The sequence below is a fragment of the Sciurus carolinensis genome, chromosome 7 (genome assembly GCF_902686445.1).
Source record: "Sciurus carolinensis chromosome 7, mSciCar1.2, whole genome shotgun sequence".
NCBI lineage: Eukaryota > Metazoa > Chordata > Mammalia > Rodentia > Sciuridae > Sciurus > Sciurus carolinensis.
This window is the reverse complement of record NC_062219.1, coordinates 118453183-118477505: the sequence shown is the minus strand read 5'-3', so window position 1 is coordinate 118477505 and position 24323 is coordinate 118453183. Positions and strand designations below refer to the sequence as shown.

General features: G+C 51.6%; 1 protein-coding gene and 1 long non-coding RNA gene across 2 annotated transcripts; both read left to right on the top strand.

The window, feature by feature from the left end:
- Positions 1 to 420: 420 nt before the first annotated feature.
- Positions 421 to 8403, top strand: Cdkn1a (cyclin dependent kinase inhibitor 1A). The gene is made up of 3 exons (XM_047559318.1): positions 421 to 522; positions 4973 to 5428; positions 6961 to 8403. The coding sequence occupies exons 2-3, from the start codon at positions 4984 to 4986 to the stop codon at positions 7008 to 7010; spliced, it is 495 nt and encodes a 164-aa protein (XP_047415274.1). The 5' UTR covers positions 421 to 522; positions 4973 to 4983; the 3' UTR covers positions 7011 to 8403.
- Positions 8404 to 12497: 4094 nt separating this feature from the next.
- LOC124989665 (uncharacterized) lies at positions 12498 to 15001 on the top strand. The gene is made up of 3 exons (XR_007109601.1): positions 12498 to 12628; positions 13556 to 13621; positions 14454 to 15001. It is a non-coding gene; the product is annotated as an uncharacterized LOC124989665 (long non-coding RNA).
- The last annotated feature ends 9322 nt before the right edge of the window (positions 15002 to 24323 follow it).

Sequence of the window (24323 nt, the reverse complement as noted above, 5' to 3'; positions counted from 1 at the left end):
TGGATTTTTATCTACTAATGTCATTCCTCCTAATCTTTTCAGCCGTATGGAGTAAATCTTACCCAGAGTGTGTCAGTGGTGGGCCCGAAAGGGGGCTCATTCTAACAATGCGTCCCTTCCCGAGGGAGTGCCAACTCACTCCCCAACTTAGAAAAGTCCGATTTGTGGCTCCATTCGCGGGGAAATGTGTCAAGCACACAAACCCAGGCGATGGCTAAGGGGAGGAGGGGAGCGCCCTTCTGCAGCCCGCGAGTTTCCCGGACCCGCTGGCCTGCTGGAGCTGTGCCAGGTTCCGGAGCTGATGCTAGCGCTGGGGACGGCGAGTCCCCTGCGGCGCGATGGGCCGAGCGGCGGGTCCCGCCTCCCGGCCGCTGGAGGCGGGCTGGGGCGGGGCCGCTAGTTTTAAAAGGGCCGTGCCGAGCGGCTCCAGCCGAGGTGTGAGCAGCTGCGCAGTCAGTCCTTTGGAGAACCGGGATCCAGCGCAGGGGCGCAGATTCACCGAGGCACAGACACCCAGAGGAGGTGAGGGAGCCTCGACAATGAACAGCCGCCCCTATCCGGCGGCTCCGAGCTGAGCCCGGCGTGTAGGTGGGGATATCTGTCCGCGAGTGTGAGCACTGAGCCCACAGGTGTTTCTGTGGCAGGTGAATGACAGGCGTGGGTCTGTGAGTGCTGGGTTTGACACGCGCGGATTGGTACCTTTGCGGGCGACGAAGGGCGGGCTGTATCTGAGACTCGGCGTGGACAGCGGGGGCCGGAGTAAGAGGGTCGCCTGCCACGCTCCCCGCCCCTTGAAGCCTAGCTGGGGCGAGGGAAGGCGTGATTAGGGCCGCCCCACGAGCTTGCTTCTGCGGGCGGGTGCGCCTGGAACCCAGAAGCAGCGGCTCGAGGCGTGAGAATGAAGCCCAGGTCCCCCAGGGGGTCCAGAAGTGGCGGGAGACCCGAGTAGAATAATTTCATCTGGGATCCCACCCTCGACGGTTCTCCGACCCAGTAGGTGCCGTCTGGGTCCAGGTCCCTGAGGTTCAGGTTCCCTACGCCCTGGTGTCTGCCACCCCGCTGGGCGCTGAGGGCAGCACGGGCTGTCCCTGGTCCTCGGGAACGTGTTAGGACATGTTCCCTAAGGACAGGAGAGGAGGTGACTCACTGTGACAAGGAGACCCCGGGGACTGGACTGTGTGATCAGAACCCACCCAGACGGGAACGCTGGCACCTCAGAATCCCCCTTCCCTGCTTCACCAGATTCTCTGTCCCCCGTCAGCACAGTGACCTATTTGGCTGGCACAGCGTGTTCCCAGGGAAGCCGGGACACTAGGAGGTCTGGGGCCGGGCGTCCGGTGTCCAGTCCCTGCTCAGTGGCGCGCCCTCGGGGACCCGGAGCCGCGACTGGAGCTGGGTGGGCTCTCACCAGCATTCCAGTCCGGGAAGCGTAGGGTTCCTAGCCACCTCTCTCACCGTGGCGGGAGAAGACTGGCTCCCACTGCCCTTGCGTCGGGACTCTGGGCTCTGGTGCCAGAGTGTGGCGGGCACTGCGGAGCGACGGGGCACACGGCCCACGCCGGGGTGGGAAGCGAAGACAGGCTCTCATCTTTGCGGATGGGGCTGCCGGGGGGGCGCGACGGTGCGCAGAGCTTCTGTCAGCAGCCTCGAGGGCTCGGGGCACACGGACCTAGCCCGCAAAACCGGTCAGAAGGTGACCTGGCTGAGCGCAGTCAGAGGGCGAGTCGCCCCTTGGGCGCGTCCGCCCCGTCTGAAACCCGTTGGGGGACCTTGGCGCCCTCCTGGTATCCCCAGATGTTAGGACTCGGTTTGGCATTTTGGGGCGCCCAGGCGCCTCCTTTCTCTTTCCGTTCCTTCACGTCGCATTTCTGGGAGGACTTTCGAGCGGTTTTGTTTTCGTTGCTCTCGTCTATTTTTATTTTCCAGGGATCTGACTCATCCCGAGCTTTGGGCGTGGAGATAAAGGTGGAGGGGCCAGATTTCGGCGCGCCTGTGCGTGCGCGAGTGTGTGTGTGTGTGTGTGTGTGTGTGTGTGTGTGTGTGTGTACCGAGCGAGAGCGCGCGGTTTCCCAACAGCGGCGGGAGTTTCGGAAGCCGGGACGGCTCAGCGTGACGTGTTCGCGGCTCTGGGCCCCTCCTTCCCTCCCCTCCCCACCCCAGGGTGACGCGCGGCGGGAGGGGAAGAGAAGTTTTGGCGGGCGGGGAGCGCCTTGCAGGAAACTGACTCATCTCTACTTGCTGGCGCTGTCCACGGCTCTGCCCACGCACCTCCCACCCGAGCCTCTTTGCCTGGAGACAGGCGCCCCCTCCCGGCGCCGGCGCGAGTAGCAATCCGCCTGCCGGGAGCGGCGCCACTCCTGCGCACTCACAGGAAATCGCTCCCAACCGCCCCTGAAAAAGAGCACCCCACTGACTCAGCAGTAGTTACTGGGAACGTCACTGGAGAACCAGTATTTACTAGCTGAAATCTGTGGGAAGCCATTCTCAGTTCTTTGTAAAACAAACAACTCACGTTTGGGGCTTTTTTTTTTTTTTTTTTTTTTGGTGCTGGGGATCGAACCCAGGGTCTTGTGCTTACAAGGTGGGGCTGTTTTGAGATGGAAGTCTTGATAATGGGCCTGAGAGCAAATCTGGGGAGGAGAGGCTTATGAGAACTAGGAGGGGTGGTGGAACGGGAGAGGGTCCCCGTCTGGAGTCTGGTCGCATTTTCAGCTCCTTGGTGGGCTCCTCTTTGTGCCTATGGGGCCCTGAGACCAACCAGTGTGTTCCTCACCCCCACCCCGGGGTAGTGCCCAGAGAGGCCCATCTGGGGCAAGTGTTCCAAACACGCGCATACATCCTTTCCTATTTGGAATAAATTGGTCTGGGGAAGCAGGGGTACAACAATCTACATATTTAAAAATGCCCCCCAAGTGATTCTGATAGACCTCTCAAAGAAACCTCAACATAGAGGAGAGAGAATGAGAGGGAGCACCTGCGTGGTTCAGCACTAGAGCACAGAACCTAGAACCCAGGGCAAACGGGTCTGGGTTCAGATTCTGGTTGTGTCACCTGTGAGTTGTGTGACCTCAGACAAGTTACTTCTTTGAGTCTTGGTTACCTCTTTTGTAAAGAGGAGCTAACATACCCACTTTCAAGGAAGGTTGATATTTGTAAACTGCTTAGAACAGCCCCTGCACATAAGAATATAATTAAATCCTACCCCCAGCATTGAGCAGAGGTTATATGAGTGCCCTGTCCTGTGCACTGTGTGTCCCCTTTATAGGGTGGTGGACTTGGGCCTTTATTAGATGTGTGATTTAAGAGCAAGTCTCATATCTCTTCAAGTTCCTGCCCTGTAAACCTTTTCTGAGGTCACCGAGTGCCTCCCCTCTCCAACCAGCTGAGAAGTGGATTTGTGGGCTCAGTTCATCAGGAGAGGCAGAGAGGTGGGGTAGGGGTAGGTGTGGCTCGGCTCCAGGGCTTCCTGCCTCAGGAGGCCATGCAGCAGAGCTTTCACCCTCAGAGCCTGCAAATCAGGACTTGTCCCCAGGAAACAACCCAGTCCCTTCCAAGGTCCTACAGCCTCTCAGCCTTGGAGTCCAGCCAGAGCAGGGCAGGTAGAATCCAGGGCTCCTTATGGGTTTTCCCACTCCTGAAGTGGGAGGAGAGGAGCTGGGTGGACCAGCCACCTTTAATTTTCTGTGCCTGCAAAACGGGTTCCTTGGATGCAGGCAGTGCAGGAGGACAGGGGCTCTGAGGTGTCTAGACTTCTGATCACCTGGTGAGCCTGCAGGATATGGCTCAGCCTGGGAGAGATCATCGCCCTACCCCGCCCCGCCCTGCCCATCCCCTCCTTTCCTCTCGGCCACTGCCTGATGACACTCTTGGGAAAGACCCTCAGCCTGGAGCACCTGTCAGCTGCTGCCTGAAAGGAGATGATGGCCCAGGCGAGCGATGGGGAGGAGGCTCAGCCCCAACTGCAGGCAGAGAGAAATAATAACACTTTCATTTTCCAAGAACTTTCCAGGTGCTGCTCCCATCACATTACCTACCGTAGTTCAGTTAATCCTCACATCTGCCTACAGTCAGTCACCATCACTGCCTCTGTTCTACAGGTGAGGCACAGAGAGCCCAGAGAAGTTTAGTCACTTGTCCAGAGTCGGCAGAGGCTGGATTCCAATCTAGGCATTCTGGCTCCAGATCCCTCATGCTGATCCACCAGGACACAGTCTCTCAGCTCTCGTCTAGCTGCTTCCCTGGCCAATTGCCTGAAATGCTTCCAGAGCTCCACTCCTTAAACTGTCACATAGCCCCGTGTATACATGGGAAAACCGAGGCCCAGAGACTTTTTTTTTTTTTTTTTTTTTTGTGGTGCTGGGGATCGAACCCAGGGCCTTGTGCTTGCGAGGCGAGCACTCTACCAACTGAGCTATCTCCCCAGCGTTAAGAGACTTTTTAAAGTTTAGGTAGTAAGCAGCCGAGCTACTAGGACTAGCACCAGGGCACTTTTCATTTGCAGGACAGGGTTACACCACTTGGGCACCTGGGTGGGGGTTCAGGAAGCTAGAGGAGCTGCCACCTGTCCATCTGGGAATTGACCTCCTGGCCAGGGCTGGGGTTAGGAAACCAGACTCTGGCAATTCACACAGATTTGGGGCATTCATACCCATGAGGGAAAACAAATTTATTTTAGCTGATAATAGCTGGTGGTAAACAGGACCTGATTCCTGCTGCTGCAGTATACTTGCCTCTGTGGACTTAAGCTTGCCTTCAACACCTGCTCCTCCCATCCTTGACCTTGGGATGCTGGGCTGGCGGAGCTCTGCCAGCCCCCCAGTGTCTGTTGGTGGGCTTAGGGGTGTCCTGTGGGGAGGAGTGGTGGAAAGTCAGCTGGAAGGGACCGGAGAGACCCCTGGTGGGAGGGTGTTGCCTGAGGTTTCCCAACAAAGCCTGGCCGTTTCCCTAGTGACAGTCCTTCCTTGTGTCTCAGCCACAGGCACCATGACAGAGCCATCTGGGGACACGCGTCCTGTCCCTCGTGGCAGCAAGGCCTGTCGTCGCCTCTTCGGCCCAGTGGACAGCGAGCAACTGCGCCGTGATTGCGACGCCCTCATGGCTGGCTGCCTGCAGGAGGCCCGTGAGCGGTGGAACTTCGACTTTGTCACGGAAACACCGCTGGAGGGCGACTTCGCCTGGGAGCCTGTGAGGGGCCTGGGCCTGCCCAAGCTCTACCTGACCCCGGGGTCCCGGGGTGGCCTAGATGACTTAGGAGGGGGCAAGCGGCCCAGCCCCTCAACTGCCCTGCTGCCGGGGACATCTCAGGAGGATCTTGTGAACCTCTCACTGTCCTGCACCCTCGTGCCGCACTCCCCTGAGCAATTCGAGGGGTCCCCTGCTGGGCCTGGAACCTCGGGGGGCCGAAAACGGAGGCAGACCAGCATGACAGGTGAGGACGGGTGTAGGGGAGGATTCCCAGACTCCTAAGGGCTGAGCTGACAGGTCCAGCTTGTGCCTTAGATGAAGGGAAACGGGCCCAGAGGAAGGAAGCTACCTGCTTGAGGTCACACAGCAATTGTGTAACCAAGACCAATTAGGTGGTATTTATTGGGAAATAATTACATTCCAGGCAAGAGCCTCTAAGGTGGATTTCATTGAATTCTCATAGCAAGCCTGCATGATAAGACATTCTTAGCCGGGCCCAGTGGTGCACTCCTGTACTCCTAGTGACAGGAGGCAGGACGATTGCAAGTTTGAGGCTAGCATCAACAATACAGTGAGACCTTGTCTCAAAGTAAAAAATAAAAAGGGCTGGGGACATAGCTCAGTGATGAGCATCCCTAGGTTCAATCCCCAGTGCCCGCCTCCCCACAAATACACACAAATTCTTGCTGCTTTTTTCCTTTCTTTTCTTTTTTCCAGTACAGGGGATGGAACCCAAGGCCTCATGCATGCTAGGCAACACTCTACCACTGAGTCACATCCCCAGCCCTTTCAATCCTTTTATAGGGCAAGGAAACAAGGCTCAGAGCAGTAGAGTGATTTGTCTAAGGTCCCACTGTGAATTTGCAGGGAAGAGAAGATGAATGCTAATTTTTAGTCCACTCCGTGCAAACTGTGCTCCCTTTCCCAGCTTGCTGCCCTCCCTTCCTACCTGCCTGGCTGTCTATTGTCACCTTGCCTCACTAGGATATTGGCCTCTTTAGATATTGACCAGGACCTGCATCTCTCTTGTTCATTGCCAGATCCCCAGCACCTAGAACAGTGTCTGGCACATAGTAGGTGCTTGACAGATAATGGATGGAGGATGCTGCCATTTGAACCCTTGTTACCCTGGGTTCTAGACCAAAGCCTTCATTCAATCCTTAGGCACCATGCCATGTTACCCTCATTTTACAGGTGAGGAAACGGAGGCCGAGAGATAAAGGCAGAAATCCCCTGGCATATTTGCAGTTGGTCAGGACAAAGAATGATGATGACGATAATGATAAGAACAGCATCTGTGTGGGCCCAGCATAATGCAGAACGCTTCTCTCAGATGATCCTGTGGAATCCCCGTATCAGTGCTGTTCAGTAGACTCTGCAATGACAGAAGAGCCCAGTGCCGTAGTCCTCATAGTGCCCACATGTGGCCATTAAGCACTTGACATGTGACTGGTGTGACTGAAGGACTGAGCCTTTTCATTTTATTTGATTTTCATCAATTCACATAACCACAGGGCTAGTGACTCTTGTGCTGGGCAACTTGGCTGAGAACAGACCAATGGGTCTGGTGCCCTTGTGTTACATCTGGAAAGCCCATGGGGTCCTCTAGGATAACCCCCTGGGAAACAGTGGACGTTCTCCCAGTTCTTCCCCCTCCTTAGCAGTGTGTCCCTCCGGCCTAGGGAGGGACACGCCAGCCCTTCCTCAGTCTGTCTTGGACAGTAGCTCAGTGCCCTGTTCCTCCCAGCCTGGCTGATGTCTGTTCTCTCCCCACAGATTTCTACCACTCCAAGCGCCGGCGGATCTTCTCCAAGAGGAAGCCCTGAACCGCCCGGAGGCTCACACTCCCAGACCCGGCGGGCCCCTCCCTATCTTCTGCCTTAGTCCTTCAGTTTGTGCGTCTTAATTATTATTTGTGTTTTAATTTAAACTCCTCCTCATGTACATACCCAGCCTGCCCTCTCTCCCCCCAGTCTCTGGCATTAGAATTATTTAAAGAAAAATTAGGCAGTAGAATGATAGGCTCATCAGAGTGCTGGGTACTTTTATTATATGAACTATTATTTAAAACCTTTCATCTTATACTCTTCCATCTCCTCTGGTGGAGGTAAGGGGGGGGGTCTGGCTTCCTACTAGCCACCTCCTCCTTCACCCTGTCCCACTGGGTGGTCCTCTGGAGGGACCTGTTCCCTCCCTCTGCTCACTGTCTCATGAGCAGTCTGTGATTCCGCCCCTTTTGTGGATTCTCAGACCTGAATTCCTTTAATTTGAGAAGTAAATAGATAGCACTTTGAAGGGGGCCCAGCCAAGGGAGGGAGTCATAAAGAAATCTGCCGTCCCCTCACCTCCTCTAAGGTTGGGCACAGCCTAAAACAGGGCTGGGTACTTCACCCCTCCTGGCCCTTGATGCCCACCCCACCTGGCCTGTGGCAGGGGAAGGGAAGGTGGGTCCTGTAGCAGCTCCCCACCTCCACGGAGGCCCCCTCTGCCATCCCTGGGAGCACACCTCAGTGTTTGGGCTTCTCTCCTGGTGGCTCCCCTCTACATTTTTGGGGGCCTCAACTGGCTCTCAAGGCCCCTCTGCTGCTCTCCTCTCCCCCATGTCCTGTAGCTCTGGGTGCCTGTCCCCCCATCCCCACAACTCCATGGACTGGAAGGAAAAAGGACACACAGGAAGTAGGGCTCCCTAGTTCTACCTCAGGCAGCTCAAGCAACAACCACCTTCTCCTCTGTTAGCTCTGGGGATCGGGGTCCTGGTGGCCAGGCAGGCCTCCCTGAGCGGGGATCGCTCCATGTTAGGGGTGTGGTAGGGGGAGTGGATTTTTCTAGGACAGACCCCAGCCCCTGGAACCCATCCAGTGACCCTCCTCATTTGCCCCATCCCTCCAAATTTCATTGCACTTTGAGCAGCAACTGAACAAGGAGATGGGCCGGTGCACTAAGTAGACCAATAGGAGGCGGAGTTGGGGGTGGTTGTCTTTCCCAGCACTGAACATGGAGCCCCTGGAGGTGCTGAAGCACTTAGTGGGTCCAGTTCCTGTGCCATCCTGGCCTGGCCTGCTTCCTCTGGCCCCCGTGGGCTCTGGTTCCCATCTCTACCTAGACTCTAAACCTCCCAAGGGCAGGGACTGTGCCCTGTTCCGCTCTGTGTCCTTCATATCCCCTCCCACAGTGCTGGATATACAGCAGGTGCTCAATAAACATTAATGAATGACTTTACTTGTAATATTGCTGTTGTCATTACATCGTGTCATTTATAAGAACAAACAGGTGGAGTGCTCTGGGGTGGTTTTCATAATTAAATAATTTTTAAGGGCCTGGGGGCCTAGGTCAGTGGAAGAATGTTTGCTCAGCTGGTGTGAAGCACTGGATTCAATCTGTAGCATCCTAACATTTTTTTTTTAATTAAACATTTAAAGTTTTAAAATTTGGAAACTTTAGCAAACAGACTCTGTATCATAAATAAATAAATAAATAAAACCAAAATTATCACACCTCTGCAAATATCACCACTGTTGATATTCTGGTCCGTTGTGTAGTCTTCACAAAGAGTAATCGAAGCTTCACATCATGACTCATTGGGGAAATGCAGATTAAAAGTGCAATAGGAGCTCAGTGGGGCCCTGAGCAACTCAGTGAGACCCTGTCTCTAAGTAAAATATAAAAAAGGACTGGGGATGTGGCTCAGGGATTGAGGACCCCTGAGTCCGATCCCTAAGAAAAAAGAAAACCCCACACAATAGGATACCACTATGTCCTTGCCACAAAGTATCGAACTAAAAGTTCTCACAAAGTTCTTTCTTTTTTTTTTTTTTTTTTTTTTTTTTTTGCAGTAGTGGGGCTTGAACCCAGGGTCTTGAACCCAGGGTCTTGGGCTTGTGAGGCAAACACTCTATCAACTGAGCTATAGCCCCAGCCCTCTCACAATATTAAGTGCTGTCAAAGATAGGAGAAACAGAAATGCAGGTGGAAGTATAAAATTTGTCAACTTTATTTTTCCCTCTTGTGCTGAGTTTTCAGTTTTCCAAAGTAGGTGAAATAGGCTTTGGGTGTAGGTCATGGTGGAGCACTTGGCTGGCATGGGCAAGGCCTTGGGTTCAATCCCCAGTACTGCAGACGAACAGCCCCCACCCCCTTATGTCTCTTCCTAGGGATGTTCTCTAATGAGTACCTATTTCTACCCAAAGATATACAAAGTGTTTCTAGCAGCATTATCCATAATAGACCCAAACTGGAAATAACTGAAGTGTCCATGGCTGAAGAATAGAACTGTAAATTTTGGTATATTTATATAGCAAATTATTGTACAATATTAAAAAGCACAAAGTACTGTGACATGCTTACGCTGATTATCTATATATAATTAACCTCCCCAAGACTTAGTGGCTAAAAACAATAGTCATTTATTTGCTTCTGATTCTGCAGTGTGGCCAAGAGCTAACTTTGAGATGGTGACGATTCCCATTGGTACAGGGCGTGGCTTTGCACCAGACCCTGTAATGAGAAGCCCCCCTTGGGGCTTTCCAGACTTCTCCCTGTCTCCACCCACAGACAGGTTCAGTACCAGGGGATATGCTAGGTGGTATGACCCAGGTGCTTCTCCCACAGCGTGCACCTGTCCCAGGGCCCTCTCCTGCTCTAGAGTCTACTCGAAGGTGGCAGCTAACCACATCTTCCAATAAGTGGGCTGGAGTGGTGTTTATTGTAGCACCTCCAAAATCCAAATCAAAAAGTGGTAGGAGGTGTAAGATATAAGTTGTCCTTTGCCACAATGTCCCAATTCATCTGATCACTTAATACTTAACGAAGGCGATGGATTTCTGAATTTTGGTAGGGAACGTGAATGTGAACATTTTTGATCTTCTTTCCTGATATAGATTGAAAAGAATGCATTTGACATCATTGACTTCTTTTTTTTTTTAATTTTAATTTTTTTGTGGGGCTGGGAAGAGAATCCAGGGCATCATACATGCTGAACAAGTGCTCTACCATTGAGCCACATCCCCAGCCCATGGTTGATCCCCACCTTTTTTTTTTTTTTTTTTTTGGTACCAGGGATTGAACCCAGGGACACTTAACCACTAAGCCACATCCCCAGCCCTTTTTATTTTTATTTTGAGACAAGATCTCACTGAGTTGCTTAAGGCCTCGTTAAGTTGCTGAGGTTGGCTTTGAACTTGCAAACTCCTGCCTCAGCTTCCTGAGTAGCTGGGACCATAGGCATTGGGATTATGTCTGGCTATTATTGGCTTCTTATAGTCAGGCTGAGTAGACTATTCTAGTAAAGATACCATATGTGATATAATGGCTGAGAGTAGGGTGGGAAATTGTGGTTAACCATCAATTTCCATACTTCATTTAAAAAAAAAATTTTTTAGTTGTTGATGGACCTTTTATTTTATTTGTTTATTTATATGCAGTGACCACGAATGGAACTCAGTGCCTCACGAATGCTAGGCAAGTCCTCTACCACTGAGCCACAACCCCAGCCTTTCATTTGGTTTTTACAGGGGCAATTGGTGTGTGTGGAATGGAGATATGTTGGGGACCACCTCTGCATCCTTTAAGTCTTTAAGGGTATCACTTACCTCTGCAATTTCACTTGGAAGGTGATATTGCTTCTGATTACTATCTCTATAATTTCAGAGAATTCTATTTCTTTCCATAATGGCTATTTTTGCACAAATAAGGACCAAGGCGAGGGTTTGAGGAACTACTATATATATCCATCCCAATTTGCACACTGGTGCTAGGAAATAACTTCAGAGTGGGTCAGTAGTCTCATTGGATTCACTTGGCCAGGATTCCTTTTGTCACCTGACCTGTATGTCCCCTCCACCTCAACTACAAAGGTGGTTTTTTTTTTTTTATTGTAAACAAATCGGATACATGTTGTTTCTCTGTTTGTACATGGAGTAACAGCATACCATTTGTGTAATAATAAATTTACATAGGGTAATGTTGTTTGATTCATTCCATTATTTTTTCCTTCTCCCCACCTCTCCCACCTCTCTTTTCCCTCTATACAGTCCTTCCTTCCTCCATTCTTGCCCCGCTCCCACCCCCCATTATGTGTCATCATCTGCTTATCAGCAAGATCATTCGTCCTTTGGTTTTTTGAGATTGGCTTATCTCACTTAGCATGATATTCTCCAGTTTCATCCATTTGCCTGCAAATGCCATAATTTTATTATTCTTTATAGCTGAGTAATATTCCATTGTATATATATACCACAGTTTCTTTATCCATTCATCAATTGAAGGACATCTTGGTTGGTTCCACAATCTGGCTATTGTGAATTGAGCAGCTATGAACAATGATGTGGCTGCATCACTGTAGTATGCTGATTTTAAGTCCTTTGGGTATAGGCCGAGGAGTGGGATAGCTGGGTCAAATGGTGGTTCCATTCCAAGTTTTCTAAGGAATCTCCACACTGCTTTCCAGAGTGGCTGCACTAATTTGCAACCCCACCAGCAATGTATGAATGTACCTTTCCCCCCACATCCTCACCAACACCTGTTGTTGCTTGTGTTCTTGATAATCGTCATTCTAATTGGGGTGAGATGGAATCTTAGTGTAGTTTTGATTTGCATTTCTCTTATTACTAGAGATGTTGAACATTTTTTCATATATCTATTGATTGCTTGTAGATCTTCTTCTGAGAAGCGTCTGTTCATATCCTTAGCCCATTTGTTGATTGGGTTATTTGTATTCTTGGTGTAGAGTTTTTTGAGTTCTTTATATATTTTGGAAATTAGTGCTCTATCTGAAGTATGAGTGGCAAGGATTTTCTCCCACTCTGTAGGCTCTCTCTTCACATTGCTGATAGTTTCCTTTGCTGAGAGAAAGTTATTTAGTTTGAATCTATCCCAGTTGTTGATTCTTGCTTTTATTTCTTGTACTATGGGAATCCTGTTAAGGAAGTCTGATCCTAGGCCGACATGTTGAAGATTTGGACCTACTTTTTCTTCTATAAGATGCAGGGTCTCTGGACTGATAAGGTGGCTTATAGTGGTATTTTGGTTCACTTGGAACCAGAGTCAACTCAGACCTTACATCGAACAAACCCCAAAAGATTTGGGTTTTCACTGCCACACTGAACAACTTTTTTTTTCTTTGTACCAGGGATTTAACTCAGGGGCACTTGACCACTGAGCCACATCCCCAACCCTATTTTGTATTTTATTTAGAGACTCACTGAGTTGCTTAGCGCCTCGCTTTTGCTGAGACTGGCTTTGAACTTGTGATCCTCCTGCTTCAGCCTCCCAAGCTGCTGGGATGACAAGCGTGCGAAAATGCGCCCGGTCGGAAATATTTATTAGAGTGGCATTTTGGGTCTTTCTTTTCCATCGGAGGGTCCTGGCTCAGATCTGGAACCTGTGAGACAGAGATCTTCTATCGTGGCAACTGACAACATCCTTTCTCATCCTGGATCTTTTGTGGGTAAGTTAAGCGATACCCTCACTGAATGCACATCCATCTTTCCCTTAGGGGCGCCGCTGTCACAGAGCCCTGGACATCCAGGGCCCCTGGTTACCATTCAGGCCTTGCTGCCCATTATTGTAATTGTGTCCACCTTGGTTGTGATGATTAAGTGGCTCCTGTGGCCTCTGCTCTTCCAGAATCTTAACGTCTCCATTGACAGTGGCCACGGTGCCGTGGTGGCATCCCCTCAGCCAGCCTGGCCCGGAGAGCACAGCTGCGGCGCTCCTCTCAGGGGTGCATCCTCTATGATTTCAGGAAGAGAGGCTCTCCTGGGCCCCCTCTCTGGGCCTGCCAGCTTCTCCTTCTAAGGCGATGTCAGCGTCACCGTTTCACTGACCACACGCTGGCGTCGTGTGTGAACTTTAAGGACCAGTTCAGCCCTGCGTTCAACCAGCTCCTGGCGGTCGTTACCAAGATATTAAAAACCCTGAGTCAAGAGAAAGTGCCTCCAAAAACCCTTCTTTATCTAGCCTTGCACTTCTCCCCAACCCCACCCTCTCCAGATCGCCTCCTATATGTGTTTCCTGTTCCTACTAATAACCAGCCAGACTTAGAGTTTTTTCGGTGAAGACACTACTTTTTCTAAAAACAGGGACTCTACTTTCCTGCTTGGGTAATATTAAGACCTCACTCTCATTCTGATCTACAGCAGGGGTGGGCAAACCACAGCTCTGTGGACCAGCTGCTTGGTGTGTGTGTGTGTGTGTGTGTAGTTTTTGGATCATAGACGTGCACATCTTACCAACTGCCTGTGGCTGTTTTGCACTATTGTTTTAGGTAGTGCAAAAGCAGAATTGGGTGGTGGCAACAAAGACAACTAGTCCACGAGGGAAGTCTCAAATATTTTCCTTCTTGCCCTTTAAGGAGATGTTTTCTGGTCTATAGGTAATGAGGGGAGGAGGGATGGACCTTGAGGAAGAGAAGCCACATCTTGTGAGGGCTCTACCTCAGGTGAGTCCTTTGTGTGGCATTTGGGCAGTGGGACACTCTGCTCCTAAAGGAGGGACCTTCTGCAGCTTGGAGGATTCAGGAGAAGCCGGTGGTGCAAGATTCTCAAGTCTACCCATCCACACATCTCCACTCAGGCCCCAGTACCCCACTCTTTCCCTGAAAAGTTCCCGATGCCAGGATAGAAGCCCTGCCGGGCTGTGCCTTCAGCCCCTATGGCAGTTCCTCCATCGCTATAATCAGATCCTGAGCCTGACTTTCGGCACACCCTGCCCGTGGGCAACAGGAGACGAGAATCAGAACGTTGTTGTGAAGTTCTTCTGTCGCCCACGACGTGCTCCGAGTTGAACCCAGAGGTGCTTTTCAGCACACCCAGCCCTCTTTCTTTATTATTTTGAGTTAGGGTCTTGCCAAGTTGCTCAGGACCTCGCTAAGTTGCCGAGGCTGGCCTTAAACTCGCGACTCAGCCTCCTGCATTGCTGGGATTCCAGGCAGGCAGCACCATGCCTATCTTCTTCAAGGCTCCTCAGAGTTAACAAGTCACCCGACACCACAACCCTTATAATCACCACTGTCCACATCTTTCAAGTGTCAGACTAATTGCACAAGTCAGTGTTGCCTCTGGAATTCCACCCAGTCCTCATCCCGATCCTCCGCACACAGCCAAGTCTTGATATTGGGATGGCGCAGGCTGCCAGGCATTATCGTCACCCCATTTGTCACCAGCATTTGGTCCTCATTGTCTTCTCACTGATGAGGGGCCCATTTTTAGAAGCCCATTCTGCTTTCTGCCCTTTCTGGTACCAATTATCTTTAATTTTTTCTCTCCCCAAAGTAACCTGCAATAGGGACTTTTGTGCAGGTCACTTACTGGGGAGCCCTTCCTGGAAGCACCAGCAGGAGAGACGAGAGCAGAGGGAAAGGCTGACAGAGCGTTGGTGGGCAAGCTCTACCGGGTGTCCCTGGAGCTCCAAGCTGCCAGCAAGCCTGAGGAAACCACGTGGAACAAGCCCCAACCTTCTGTCTGGGATACTCATCTATCACACTGCCCTTGTGGATTTAGGGTTTGTTTCTAGGGTCCATTTGGGGTGCTCCTCATAGGGTAGAGCATATTCCCATGCTGCTGAGGGATGCAGGTGGGAAGGGAGGGTGGGAAGTTCTTAGCCTTCTGGAAACTGCACCAGAACTTCAGGTGAGCACAGACATGGTCCTGGAGGACGTGGGGTGAGGCACCAGCGGCACCTGCTATCACTAACCACCAGCCAGCCCCGTGCTGGGGGAGCACGTGGGCACAGAGTCACTGTGGCTCCCCGCCCTCCCACCCCCCCACAGAACTGTGAGCTTCCTGAAAGCTGGTCTTAGCCTATTTTGTTCGCTGCTGTATCCCAGCACCTGGTGCATTGTGGGTGTTTAATAAACATTATTTGAATGAATGAATGATTCACCATTGCTTGAATTTCCTTCTGGAGCTGAACACTGGTCTTCTAACTCCAACCCCATTCCTTGACCCTACCCCACTCATCCTAGCTCCCAGGACACTGGTCCTGCAACTAGTCTTAACTTACGACTAGGCCATGTGTAGATTGGTAGGAGGGAGCTATCCAAGGACCTCCCACTCAGTCTACTTTCAACAATTGCACAAATAATAACAGCTGACATTGATTATCATCTGCCTGACATCGTTCCAAATGCTTTATGTGGTGCCTATTTTTTAATCTTTATAACAAACCTATAATGTGGGCACCCTCTCCATTTTGCAGATGAAGAAACTGAGGCAACAAGATAAAGTCAGTGGCCTGAGGTCACGCCCCTAGGAAGTGCTAGGGAGCCAGGAGGTCCACAGTGAGGTTTGCAGGTCATGCTGCCTGCCTGATAAACCAGAAAGGAGAAGTGCCAGGCTGACAACTCTATGGGGGCTGGCGGGGACCAATTCCCTTCCGTGTCTTTGATGTAACTCAGATTTTCTCAATTTTCCGGAAAGTGCTACACAAACACAGCTTTGAATCCAGCTCTCTAGCCCAGGTCTCCTGTGGCCCTTCCACCTGCCTACGTTCCTGCTAGAGATATTTTAGAGGCCACAACTGGAGCAGAAATCTCAGGGTCCCCTTGCTTTGCCCCAGGTTTCACCACCATACCCCAGAACAGAGATAGCTTGCTTTGGGGTTTGCCAAACTGTGACATGAATTCAAGCAACTGTAGGGAATTGAGAATGAGCGAGTGTGAAGACTCGGCTAACTGTAAAATGCTCTCGCTGCCTCTGACCCTTGTTCACGTGCCACTTTGTGAAACTTAGTTTCCGAGCTCAGTGTATTTAAGTCCAGCAACTCTGCATTTTAAAACTGGCTCCAACGTTTCCAAAAGTTTCTGGATCTGACATTGTTTCCTAGCACTTGGTCTGTCCAGCCGGTCAGCGCAGTCTGCCCAGGTTTCTACCCTGGGACAGATGCCAAGGACTGGCAAGGGCAGGCTGAGCTGGGCCTACAGGGATGGGGGGAATGAGGATGCTCCTGGGGGCTGGGCCAGCCTCACCCTGTGCTCAGAGAACAGGATGGTTGGTTGCATTTGTCCCCATACCTCAGCAAAGCCCATTGGCCTGGCCTTCAAAATATATCCAGAGTCCAGCCTCCTCCACTACTGGCCTCCTTGTCCAAGTCATCACCTCTTGTCTGAATTAGTGGAATCACCTCCTCACTGTTTCCCTGCTTTTGTCTATGGTCTAATTTTAGAATGAAAGAGGGATCCTTTTAAAACCTAAGTTGGGAGAGCTGAATCCAATCTCTTCCCCACTGCAAGACCCCATGGTAATGGTTCCCACACCTATCACTGCCTGTAATCGCAGCAGCTCCAGAGGCTGAGACAGGAGGATTGCAAGTTCGAGGCCAGCCTCGGCAATTTAGCAAGGCCCTAAGCAACTCAGTGAGACCCTGTTTCAAAATAAAAAAATGAAAAGGGCTGGGGATGAAACAAAACAAAAACCCAAGTTGAATCATGTCGCATTCCAAATGGCTTCTATCTCACAATAAAAACCCAGGTCCTTACATGGTCTGTGGGTCACGCCTGATACTTTCATCCTTGTCTCCAGTCTTCCCTCCTCCATGTGCTTCAGTCATGCTCTCACCCCATTCCAGGCACACAAAGCATGCTCCTGCCTCAGGACCTTTGCACTCACGGTTTCCCCTCCCTGAACACTCTTTCTGGATCTTCTTCACGTGTTCTCTTCCAACATTTCCTCCTCAGACAGGCCTTCCCCTGGCCCCCCCTTTTATTATTATTTTGCTTTTTGACCTTTTGTTACTCAAAGAAGCTTCATTAAAAAAAAAAAAAAAATTTGGCTTTCTGACTCTGCTTGTGCTCCAACACTCTCACGACAATTTTCTGCTCCTTGTTAAGGACGGCATGCTTCATCCTGTCACAGACATGTTTAGCACAGGAGCTAAGAACTATAAGAGGTCTCAGCACAAACCCCTCCAAGTCTGCACCACATGCAGACTTTGATGCTTTCTCAACCTTCTTGGTATAAAGGTAAACAATTCTATGACCTGGGGTTCGGGGCAGCCTGATTTTGTTAGAGGTTGTCTGGTAGGAAGGCCTTTGACGGTATGTCCAGTGCTAGACCATTCTGTGCGCCTCCGACACCATCTTCGGAAGAGGAACTGACCACCCTATTTCAAAGCACCTCCCTTGGGCTGGGGCTGGGACTGGGGCTCAGTGGCAGAGCGCTTGCCTGGCGTGGGTGAGGCCCTGGGTTTGATCCTCAGCACTACATGGGAATGAATAGATAATATAAAGGTATTGTGTCCATCTGCAACTAAGAATAGAAAAAATGCAAAATAAAAAAGCACCGCACACCACCGCTCTGTCCCTCCACTCTGCTTTGCTTCTCCTCCTAGCCACTATTGAACTTGATGTTATCAAGGTTTTTCTTCCACTTTTGTAGCCTCGATTCTTAGTAACACAGTGTCCAGCACAGAGTAGTGCTCAGTAAATACTGAGCCAACCACAGTGGCACATGCCTGTGATCCCAGTGATTTGGAGGCTGAAGCAGGAGGATGGCAAGCTTGAGGCCAGTCTCAGCAACTTCGTGAGACCCTGTCTCAAATATAAAAATAAATAAATAAAAGGGACTGGGGATGTAGCTCAGTAGTAAAGTGCCCCTGGGTTCAATCCCCAGTACCCCAAAAAACAAGAACAAAGCAGAAAATTGAATGTTTTCTTAGAATATGCCCACCTAAAAGATTATATGTAGTTAGGCATGGTGGCACATGCCTATAATTCTAACTACTCAGGAGGCTGGGGCAGGAGGATTGAAAGTTCAAAGCTAGCCTTAACAACTTGGCGAGACCCTGTCTCAAAATAAACATAAAAAAGGTCCAGGTACCGTGGTGCACGCTCATAATCCCAACGGCTTGAGAGGCTGAGGCAGGAGGATCGTGAGTTCAAAGCCGGCCTCAGCAACTTAGTGAGGCTCTAAGCAACTCAGTGAGACCCTGTCTCCAAATAAAATACAAAAAAGGGCCGGGGATGTGGTCAGTGGTTAGGTGCCGCTGGGTTCAATCCCTATTACTAAAAAAAAAAAAAAAACCTTTGAAGGGGCAGCCAGGGGTCCCTTCAGCAGGAAGTTCCATGGTGACCACAGGGGAACGGAAAGGGCGATTAAGCAAGAGACAAGACAGTTAACAGTCCCGAGCGTTCGGGCTCTGCAGGGCAGCAGCCGCCTCCTCACCAGGTCCTCGTCACCAGGTCCAGGAGCACAGGGTTGCGGTGGGGAGCCGTAGAGAGGTGGGAGCTGCCCCGGACCCGCGAGGCTTCTTTCCTCTGGAGGGACGAGGGTGGGGAAGGAGGCTCAGCCCCAGTCTGTCTTCACGGCAAGGGTGCCAAAGGCAGAGAACGTGGTGCCCTCTGTGAGGTCTGGTGGAGGGTCTGGGGCAGGAGACTGGCTGGGTCATCTACCCTTAATGGCTGGGTGACTTGGACAAGGCCACTGGCTTCTTCCGTTGGTGAGGGTAAGTAGACAAGATCAAGGCCCCAGGTGGCCCACCCGCGTGGGGAACCTGGGCTCAGTGACCATCGTTGTTGCTGTTGAGCTAAGTGGCATGCGCAGCACACCCGGCTCTTGCCCCTCTGCACCAGGCTGGTGGCAATGGCCCTAAGGCCCTGCTGGAGCCATGTTGCCATCTGCCGGTGCCCCTGGCCCTTCCTTCTTGGTGGCTCCCCACTTCCTGAGGGACAGCCTGTGGGGCCTGCTCCCCTGAGTCCCACAGTGAACCCCACCTTGGGGAGCTGGCTCCTGAAGACACCTGGCCGTGGGATTGGCGGGCGCTGGCGTTCCGCTTCACCGTAGGTGTGAGCAGTGTGGCAGAGCCAGTGGAGCTGAGGGGCCAGTGGAGCGTCCCTGGCCTCCAGCGTCTCTGCTCGGGACCGAGGGATCCAGGGATCCCCGAGGGCACTGTGGAGAAGGGGGTGCTAGCCGAGGCTGCCCTGCTGGCCGACTCCAGGGGCTGTTCTGAGTGCCTAGGAAGGGGTTCTCTGCACATGCCCAGCACAGGAAGCTGCCGTGTCCGGCCAAGAGCCCACGGGCAGCGTGGGAGGCGCTGACCCGGGAGGGAGCACGTGTGAGCACGCCTGTGCACAAGCATTTGTGGGCTCCGAGTGGCCGAGCCTGGCCACAAAGGGGACACAGACTGTTTTTGTGCTACGAGGCCATGAGGGGCCTGTGACTGATCTGAATGTGAGCGCAGATGATGGTGACAAGGGTTCAGGAAGACTTTGAGGCAGCCCTGGTGGTGGGGCGTCTGCGACTTCCTGCCCCAGGCCACCTGACAGACAAGGAGGGCGGCTGAGTGAGGTGTCCCATGGAGTTTGTTCCCATGAAATGTGGGGAGATTGCTGGAGACAGGCCGCCGAGGCGCGGTGTGGCTGGGAACTCCTGAGAGCCCTGTCACCAGCTGCCTGTGCTCTGGGACGGGGCTGCCGGGAATTTGTCTCAGGACTCTAAGTTCCCTCCGTGCGGGAGCCTGACAGACCCAGGGACACGGCACCCACGTCGGCGAATCCCCAGCCTGGCGCTCGGGTTCTGGGGGCCTCCGCGCTAGGCACCTTATCTTGCTCCTCCAGCTCCTTATCTGCATTGCCGGAAATGCACATGAAAGTGCTTTGAGTTTCCAAGTACCGAGACTGAGTCACGTCACATGAGCACAGCCACCATGTCTGGCCTGCTCTGAAGCCCTCGTCCCTCCCAGGGCAGCTCCGCCGGCATCTGTGACCCCCTAGAGGGGTCTCTGCCCACTCCAAGGTCACTTTTCCAGTAACTGTCTTGGATAAGCTCATTCCAAGAGGGACGGGGAGTGCAGAATCTAGTTCCAGTTCCATGGCATCATGGCTGGGCTGCTCAGTGCCTCTGGAAGCCTCTGTTTTCCCATCTGAGCAATGGGGATAAATCATGTCCACATGGATCCTGACTTTTGTACAACTCAAATAGAATTTCTCTCTCCATGTCAGCACCAATATTGTCATTGCTACCTTTACCCAGTGTCATTGTGTGCTGAACAGTGTCATGCATTGTATATTCAACAAGTATTTGCTGAGCGCCAGCTGTATGCCAAACACTGTTCTAGCCATTTGGGATGGTGCAGTGGCCCAGAGTGAACCCTTCTCATAGAAGGACTGTATTTCAGTAAATGGAAATGGAAATTTATAAAATAAATGAGTAAAAGACTATTCTGGGATGGTGATGAGTGCTAAGAGAAAGTCAAGGTGGAAAGGGAGATGGGCCCTGCTGGGGAATGGGAAAGAGTGTTGCAATTTTAATTATCTAGTCTAATCCTCATGGCAGCCTGGTGTGGTAGATATTAATACTATGTTTCCAGTGAGAAAACTGAGGCACAGAGAGGCTAAGTGAGTTGCCCAAGGTTACACAGCTAATGAGCAGTAGAATTGGGAAGGTCACAGGTCTGTCTGATCTTTGAGCAGTATGACCAGAGCCCACTCCCTCTCTCTGGCCCTTTTTCCACATCCGATGCTCAGTGAGTCTTTCTTTAACTATAACCAACAGGGCCAGATGTGCCAGGATAAGCCCCACTAGTCCCTGGAGAGCCACATGGCTCCTCTCTTAGGGGGACAGTGAACAGACATGGCTTTCTGGGTGTGGACGGATGTGGGCCAAGGTGGGGTGCACACCTCATCATTGTTTCCACGGGGCAGTGAGAGGGTGGGAAATACTGGGTGAAGCACAGTTAGATGAGCGGAGGGACCTCCCTGTTCTAGTCCCTGGAGTCTCACTCTTCTTGGCTCTTTTCCCTCCCTGCTTTTCATTAAGAGGAGTTGATCAAATAGCACAGTGCACGGTGCTGTGCCGGGGCTGACTTTCCCCGTCCACCCCACCCCACGCCTTTGTCCTTTGCTGTGTATTCCTTTAGAGTCCTTTAGAGGTGAGTTAAGACTCTTCATCCCTTGCCTTTAAAGGAGGAGGAGATTCCCCAGCATGGCTGCTGCACCTTTATCAAACCTGAGACTCCGCGTGGCTCAGTAGCAGCTTAACTTTACCCATTTTCACATTTCCCTGGTTTTTCCCGTTCCCATACTTTTTCTGAAAAGGAATCCACCTAAGGATCACGTTATATTTAGGTGTCATTTCTTCCTTTTGGAGGCGCTTAACCACTGAGCCACATCTCCAGCCCTTTTTCTTTTCTTTTTTTTTTTGAGACAGGGCCTCACTAAGTTGCTGAGGCTAGCTTTGAGCTTGCAATCCTCCTGCCTCAGCCTCCTGAGACGCTGGGATCACCCGCTGGGATCACTGGCATGCGTCACTGCGCCCAGTTAGGTGCCATTTTTTTAGTTTTTGAATGTCAACCATGAGGGGCAGGCCCTGGAGATTGGACCCAGTGGTACTTTGCCACTGAGCTACATCCCAGTATAGTTTAAATTTTATTTTTTATTTTGAGACAGAACCTCCCTAAGTTGCTGAGGGTCTCACTAAATTACATAGACTGGCCTTGAACTTGTGATCCTCCTGCCTCAGCCTCTGAGTCACCGGGATTATTGGTGCACGCTGTCGTACCCACCTTTTTTTTTTTTTTTTTCTTTAAGCGGAATCTCTATTTTTCAAGTCTCTCCTGTGGTCTGGTAGTATGTCCCACCCTCGAGGGGACAGTGTGAGGGAGCTGATGCCTGTGACGAGGATCAGGGCCAAGTTCCGTTTCCCCAGATGTCAAGACTGAACACTGGAGACAGCGAGGTGAGCGTAGAAACCAGCTGGGTTTCCAGGACAGAACAGAGGTAGGCTTCTCCTGGGAGGAAGAAGGGGATCCAGAGCTTTACCTAAGAGCGGCGGTGTCCTGCCTGTTATACATCTTAGGTTTCCTTTGTTCCCATGTTCCCCTTCTCCCCTGTCTTGCCTAGGTGACCCAAAGGTGCACTGAAAGGTAGAGCAATCCCGGGCAGGAAGGGAGCAGCCGGGAGGTGTCCATCAACAACTGCCACAACTCCCTGCAAGGAGTGTTATGGGCACCACTTAAGAACAGACTGGTCACCACTGAGAAGTCCAAATTTGAGAGTCTTTATTAAGCCAGCCGGCTGACTGTCTCACAATGCCCCAAAAAATGGCTATTGGGAGAACCGCCCCCACCACAGGGTTGTAGGGGTTCTTATACCAAAAATCACATCAATCATAAGTGTCTGTTGCTATGATCCAAAATTACAAACTAACATCATGAGATCATCAACAGAGGGAGAAGAGGGTCAAAATGACCCTTACCTAGGTACAAACTAAAGAATGGTTACTAACATCCACACAATCACTGTTCACATGGTACATTGTTTAGGAGCAATAGGAATCAAAAGAGAGCAATTTTTCATTACATAAGAATTGTCATTTTGTATTGCTAAACATGTCACACTAAGTAACAGACGATGGGTACAGAGGCAGGTGTTCCCATGGGAGAAGCTCATTTCCTACATAACATGGAGTCTTGGAGCAAAACAGAGTCTGTCCAGTCATTTCCCTTAGAGTCTGGCCTATAACACTCTCCTGGAGCCAGATCTGTCAGCCCGTCACAGGAGGCGGGTTACCTTCCCACAGGTTGGAGGGGGAAGGGCTCTGGCGGTATTAGCATTTGACTTCCTTTCCAACCAGCCCCCATTTCCTCAATGGAACTGGACTATTTATTATTTACACTGACCGTCCTTTTTGTCCCCCCACCTCAAGGGGAGGAAGAATCGAATAACCAAAGCCCAATGCCTGTCCCTCCAGAGCAGGCTGGGCACCATGGGGGATCCTGGGTTAATCATGATGCCTCCAGCCTGGAGCCACTGCTCAGAGAGGTCACCTCCTCCGGGAAGCCCTCCTTGCTGGCCTCCGTGCTCCTTTCCAGTCTCTCTCAGCACGGCTCACAGGCCTGCTGATTCATCCAGGCTGCACTATAGTTTTTGCGTCTTCTTCTGCAGGAGGCTTTGGGTGCTTCCTGAGGGGACCTAGACTCAGTCACACCTGTACCAACAGACCAGGGGCCCTGCTTGACTGTGCGGGTCGTAACCTGCATGAGAGTGCCTGGCAGGGCTGTGAGTGGGGACGGGAATCCCACCCATGTCCCATCTGCCAAACCATGCGCCCTGGCTTTGCATCGAGTCCGCCAGGAGGGAGGGCACCTCTCCTCAGTGGCCTAAAGGAAACAGACCATGACAGGCCCTGCTTAGCTCTGTGCTGGTCCTCAGTTAGCACTAAGTAAATGCTGTTGCTTAAGTGCATGATAGAGCTCAGGAGGGCTGGAGCAGAAGGAAGCCTTCTTGGGAGAGGCATGCTGGAAACTGTGCTTTGGGCGGGAACAGCCCTGAGTGAAGCCTGGGCTGACCCCCAGGGTGTGACCACTCCCATGGTGGCAGATTCAAATTCTTGGAATTAGGAAGAGATGCACACGTGACTGTTCCCAGCCCTGAGCACCTGGCTCCAGTGAACTGCTGGAGTTCTTCATGGAAGGTCTTAAACTGCTTCTGGAACAGGCTTTGAAGGCTGAGAGAGAGAGGGAAGGAAAGAGAAGGCTCACCTCAGTTGAAGTTCGGGGCCTCTCCAGGCGAGGAACTGCTTCAGGCAAGTCCCATGTGGGCTGAGGGGACTGGCCCAAGGGGAGCCTCCATCAGTGGTCCCCACCCTGTGGATGAGCCCATTGTCCCTGCAGCAGAGCCCTGGGATTGCTCCACCCAGCCTTTGGCCCTGCGCCCATCAACTTTTCTGTACTGTGAAAAAAGTACCTGAGGAAAACAACTTAAAGGAGAGAAGATCTCTGTAGGCTCCTAGTTTTAGAGGTTTCAGGCCAAGGTCAACTGGCTGAGGGCCCGGGGTGAGGAAGAACATCATGGGGGGGAGTACGTGGTGGAGAGGGGGCTGGCGATGGAGGAAAGAGAGAGAGAAGAAGAAGAGGAAGAAAAAGAAGAAAAAGAGGAAGAAGAAGAAGAAGAAGAAGAAGAAGAAGAAGAAAAAGAAGAAGAAGAGGAGGAGGAGGAGGAGGAGGAGGAGGAGGAGGAGGAGGGGGAGGAGGAGGAGGAGGAGGAGGAGGAAGGGAGAGGGAAGGGGAGGGGGAAGAGGGGAGGGAAGGGGAGAGGAGAGAAGAAAGGAAGGACCTGGGAGATGACCCCTTGCAGGGCACGCCCCGTGACCTCCTTCCTCCTTGGTGTTCACCTCTTGCACCTCCCACCACCTCCAATAGTCGATTAG

What these genes read in the sequence shown, in the direction of transcription:
- Cdkn1a (XM_047559318.1), top strand. Translation starts at nt 4,984, where the DNA reads ATGACAGAGCCATCTGGGGACACGCGTCCTGTCCCTCGTGGCAGCAAG. An exon ending in GAGGCAGACCAGCATGACAG is followed by an intron (nt 5,429 to 6,960) that starts GTGAGGACGGGT and finishes CTCTCCCCACAG; the next exon opens with ATTTCTACCACTCCAAGCGC.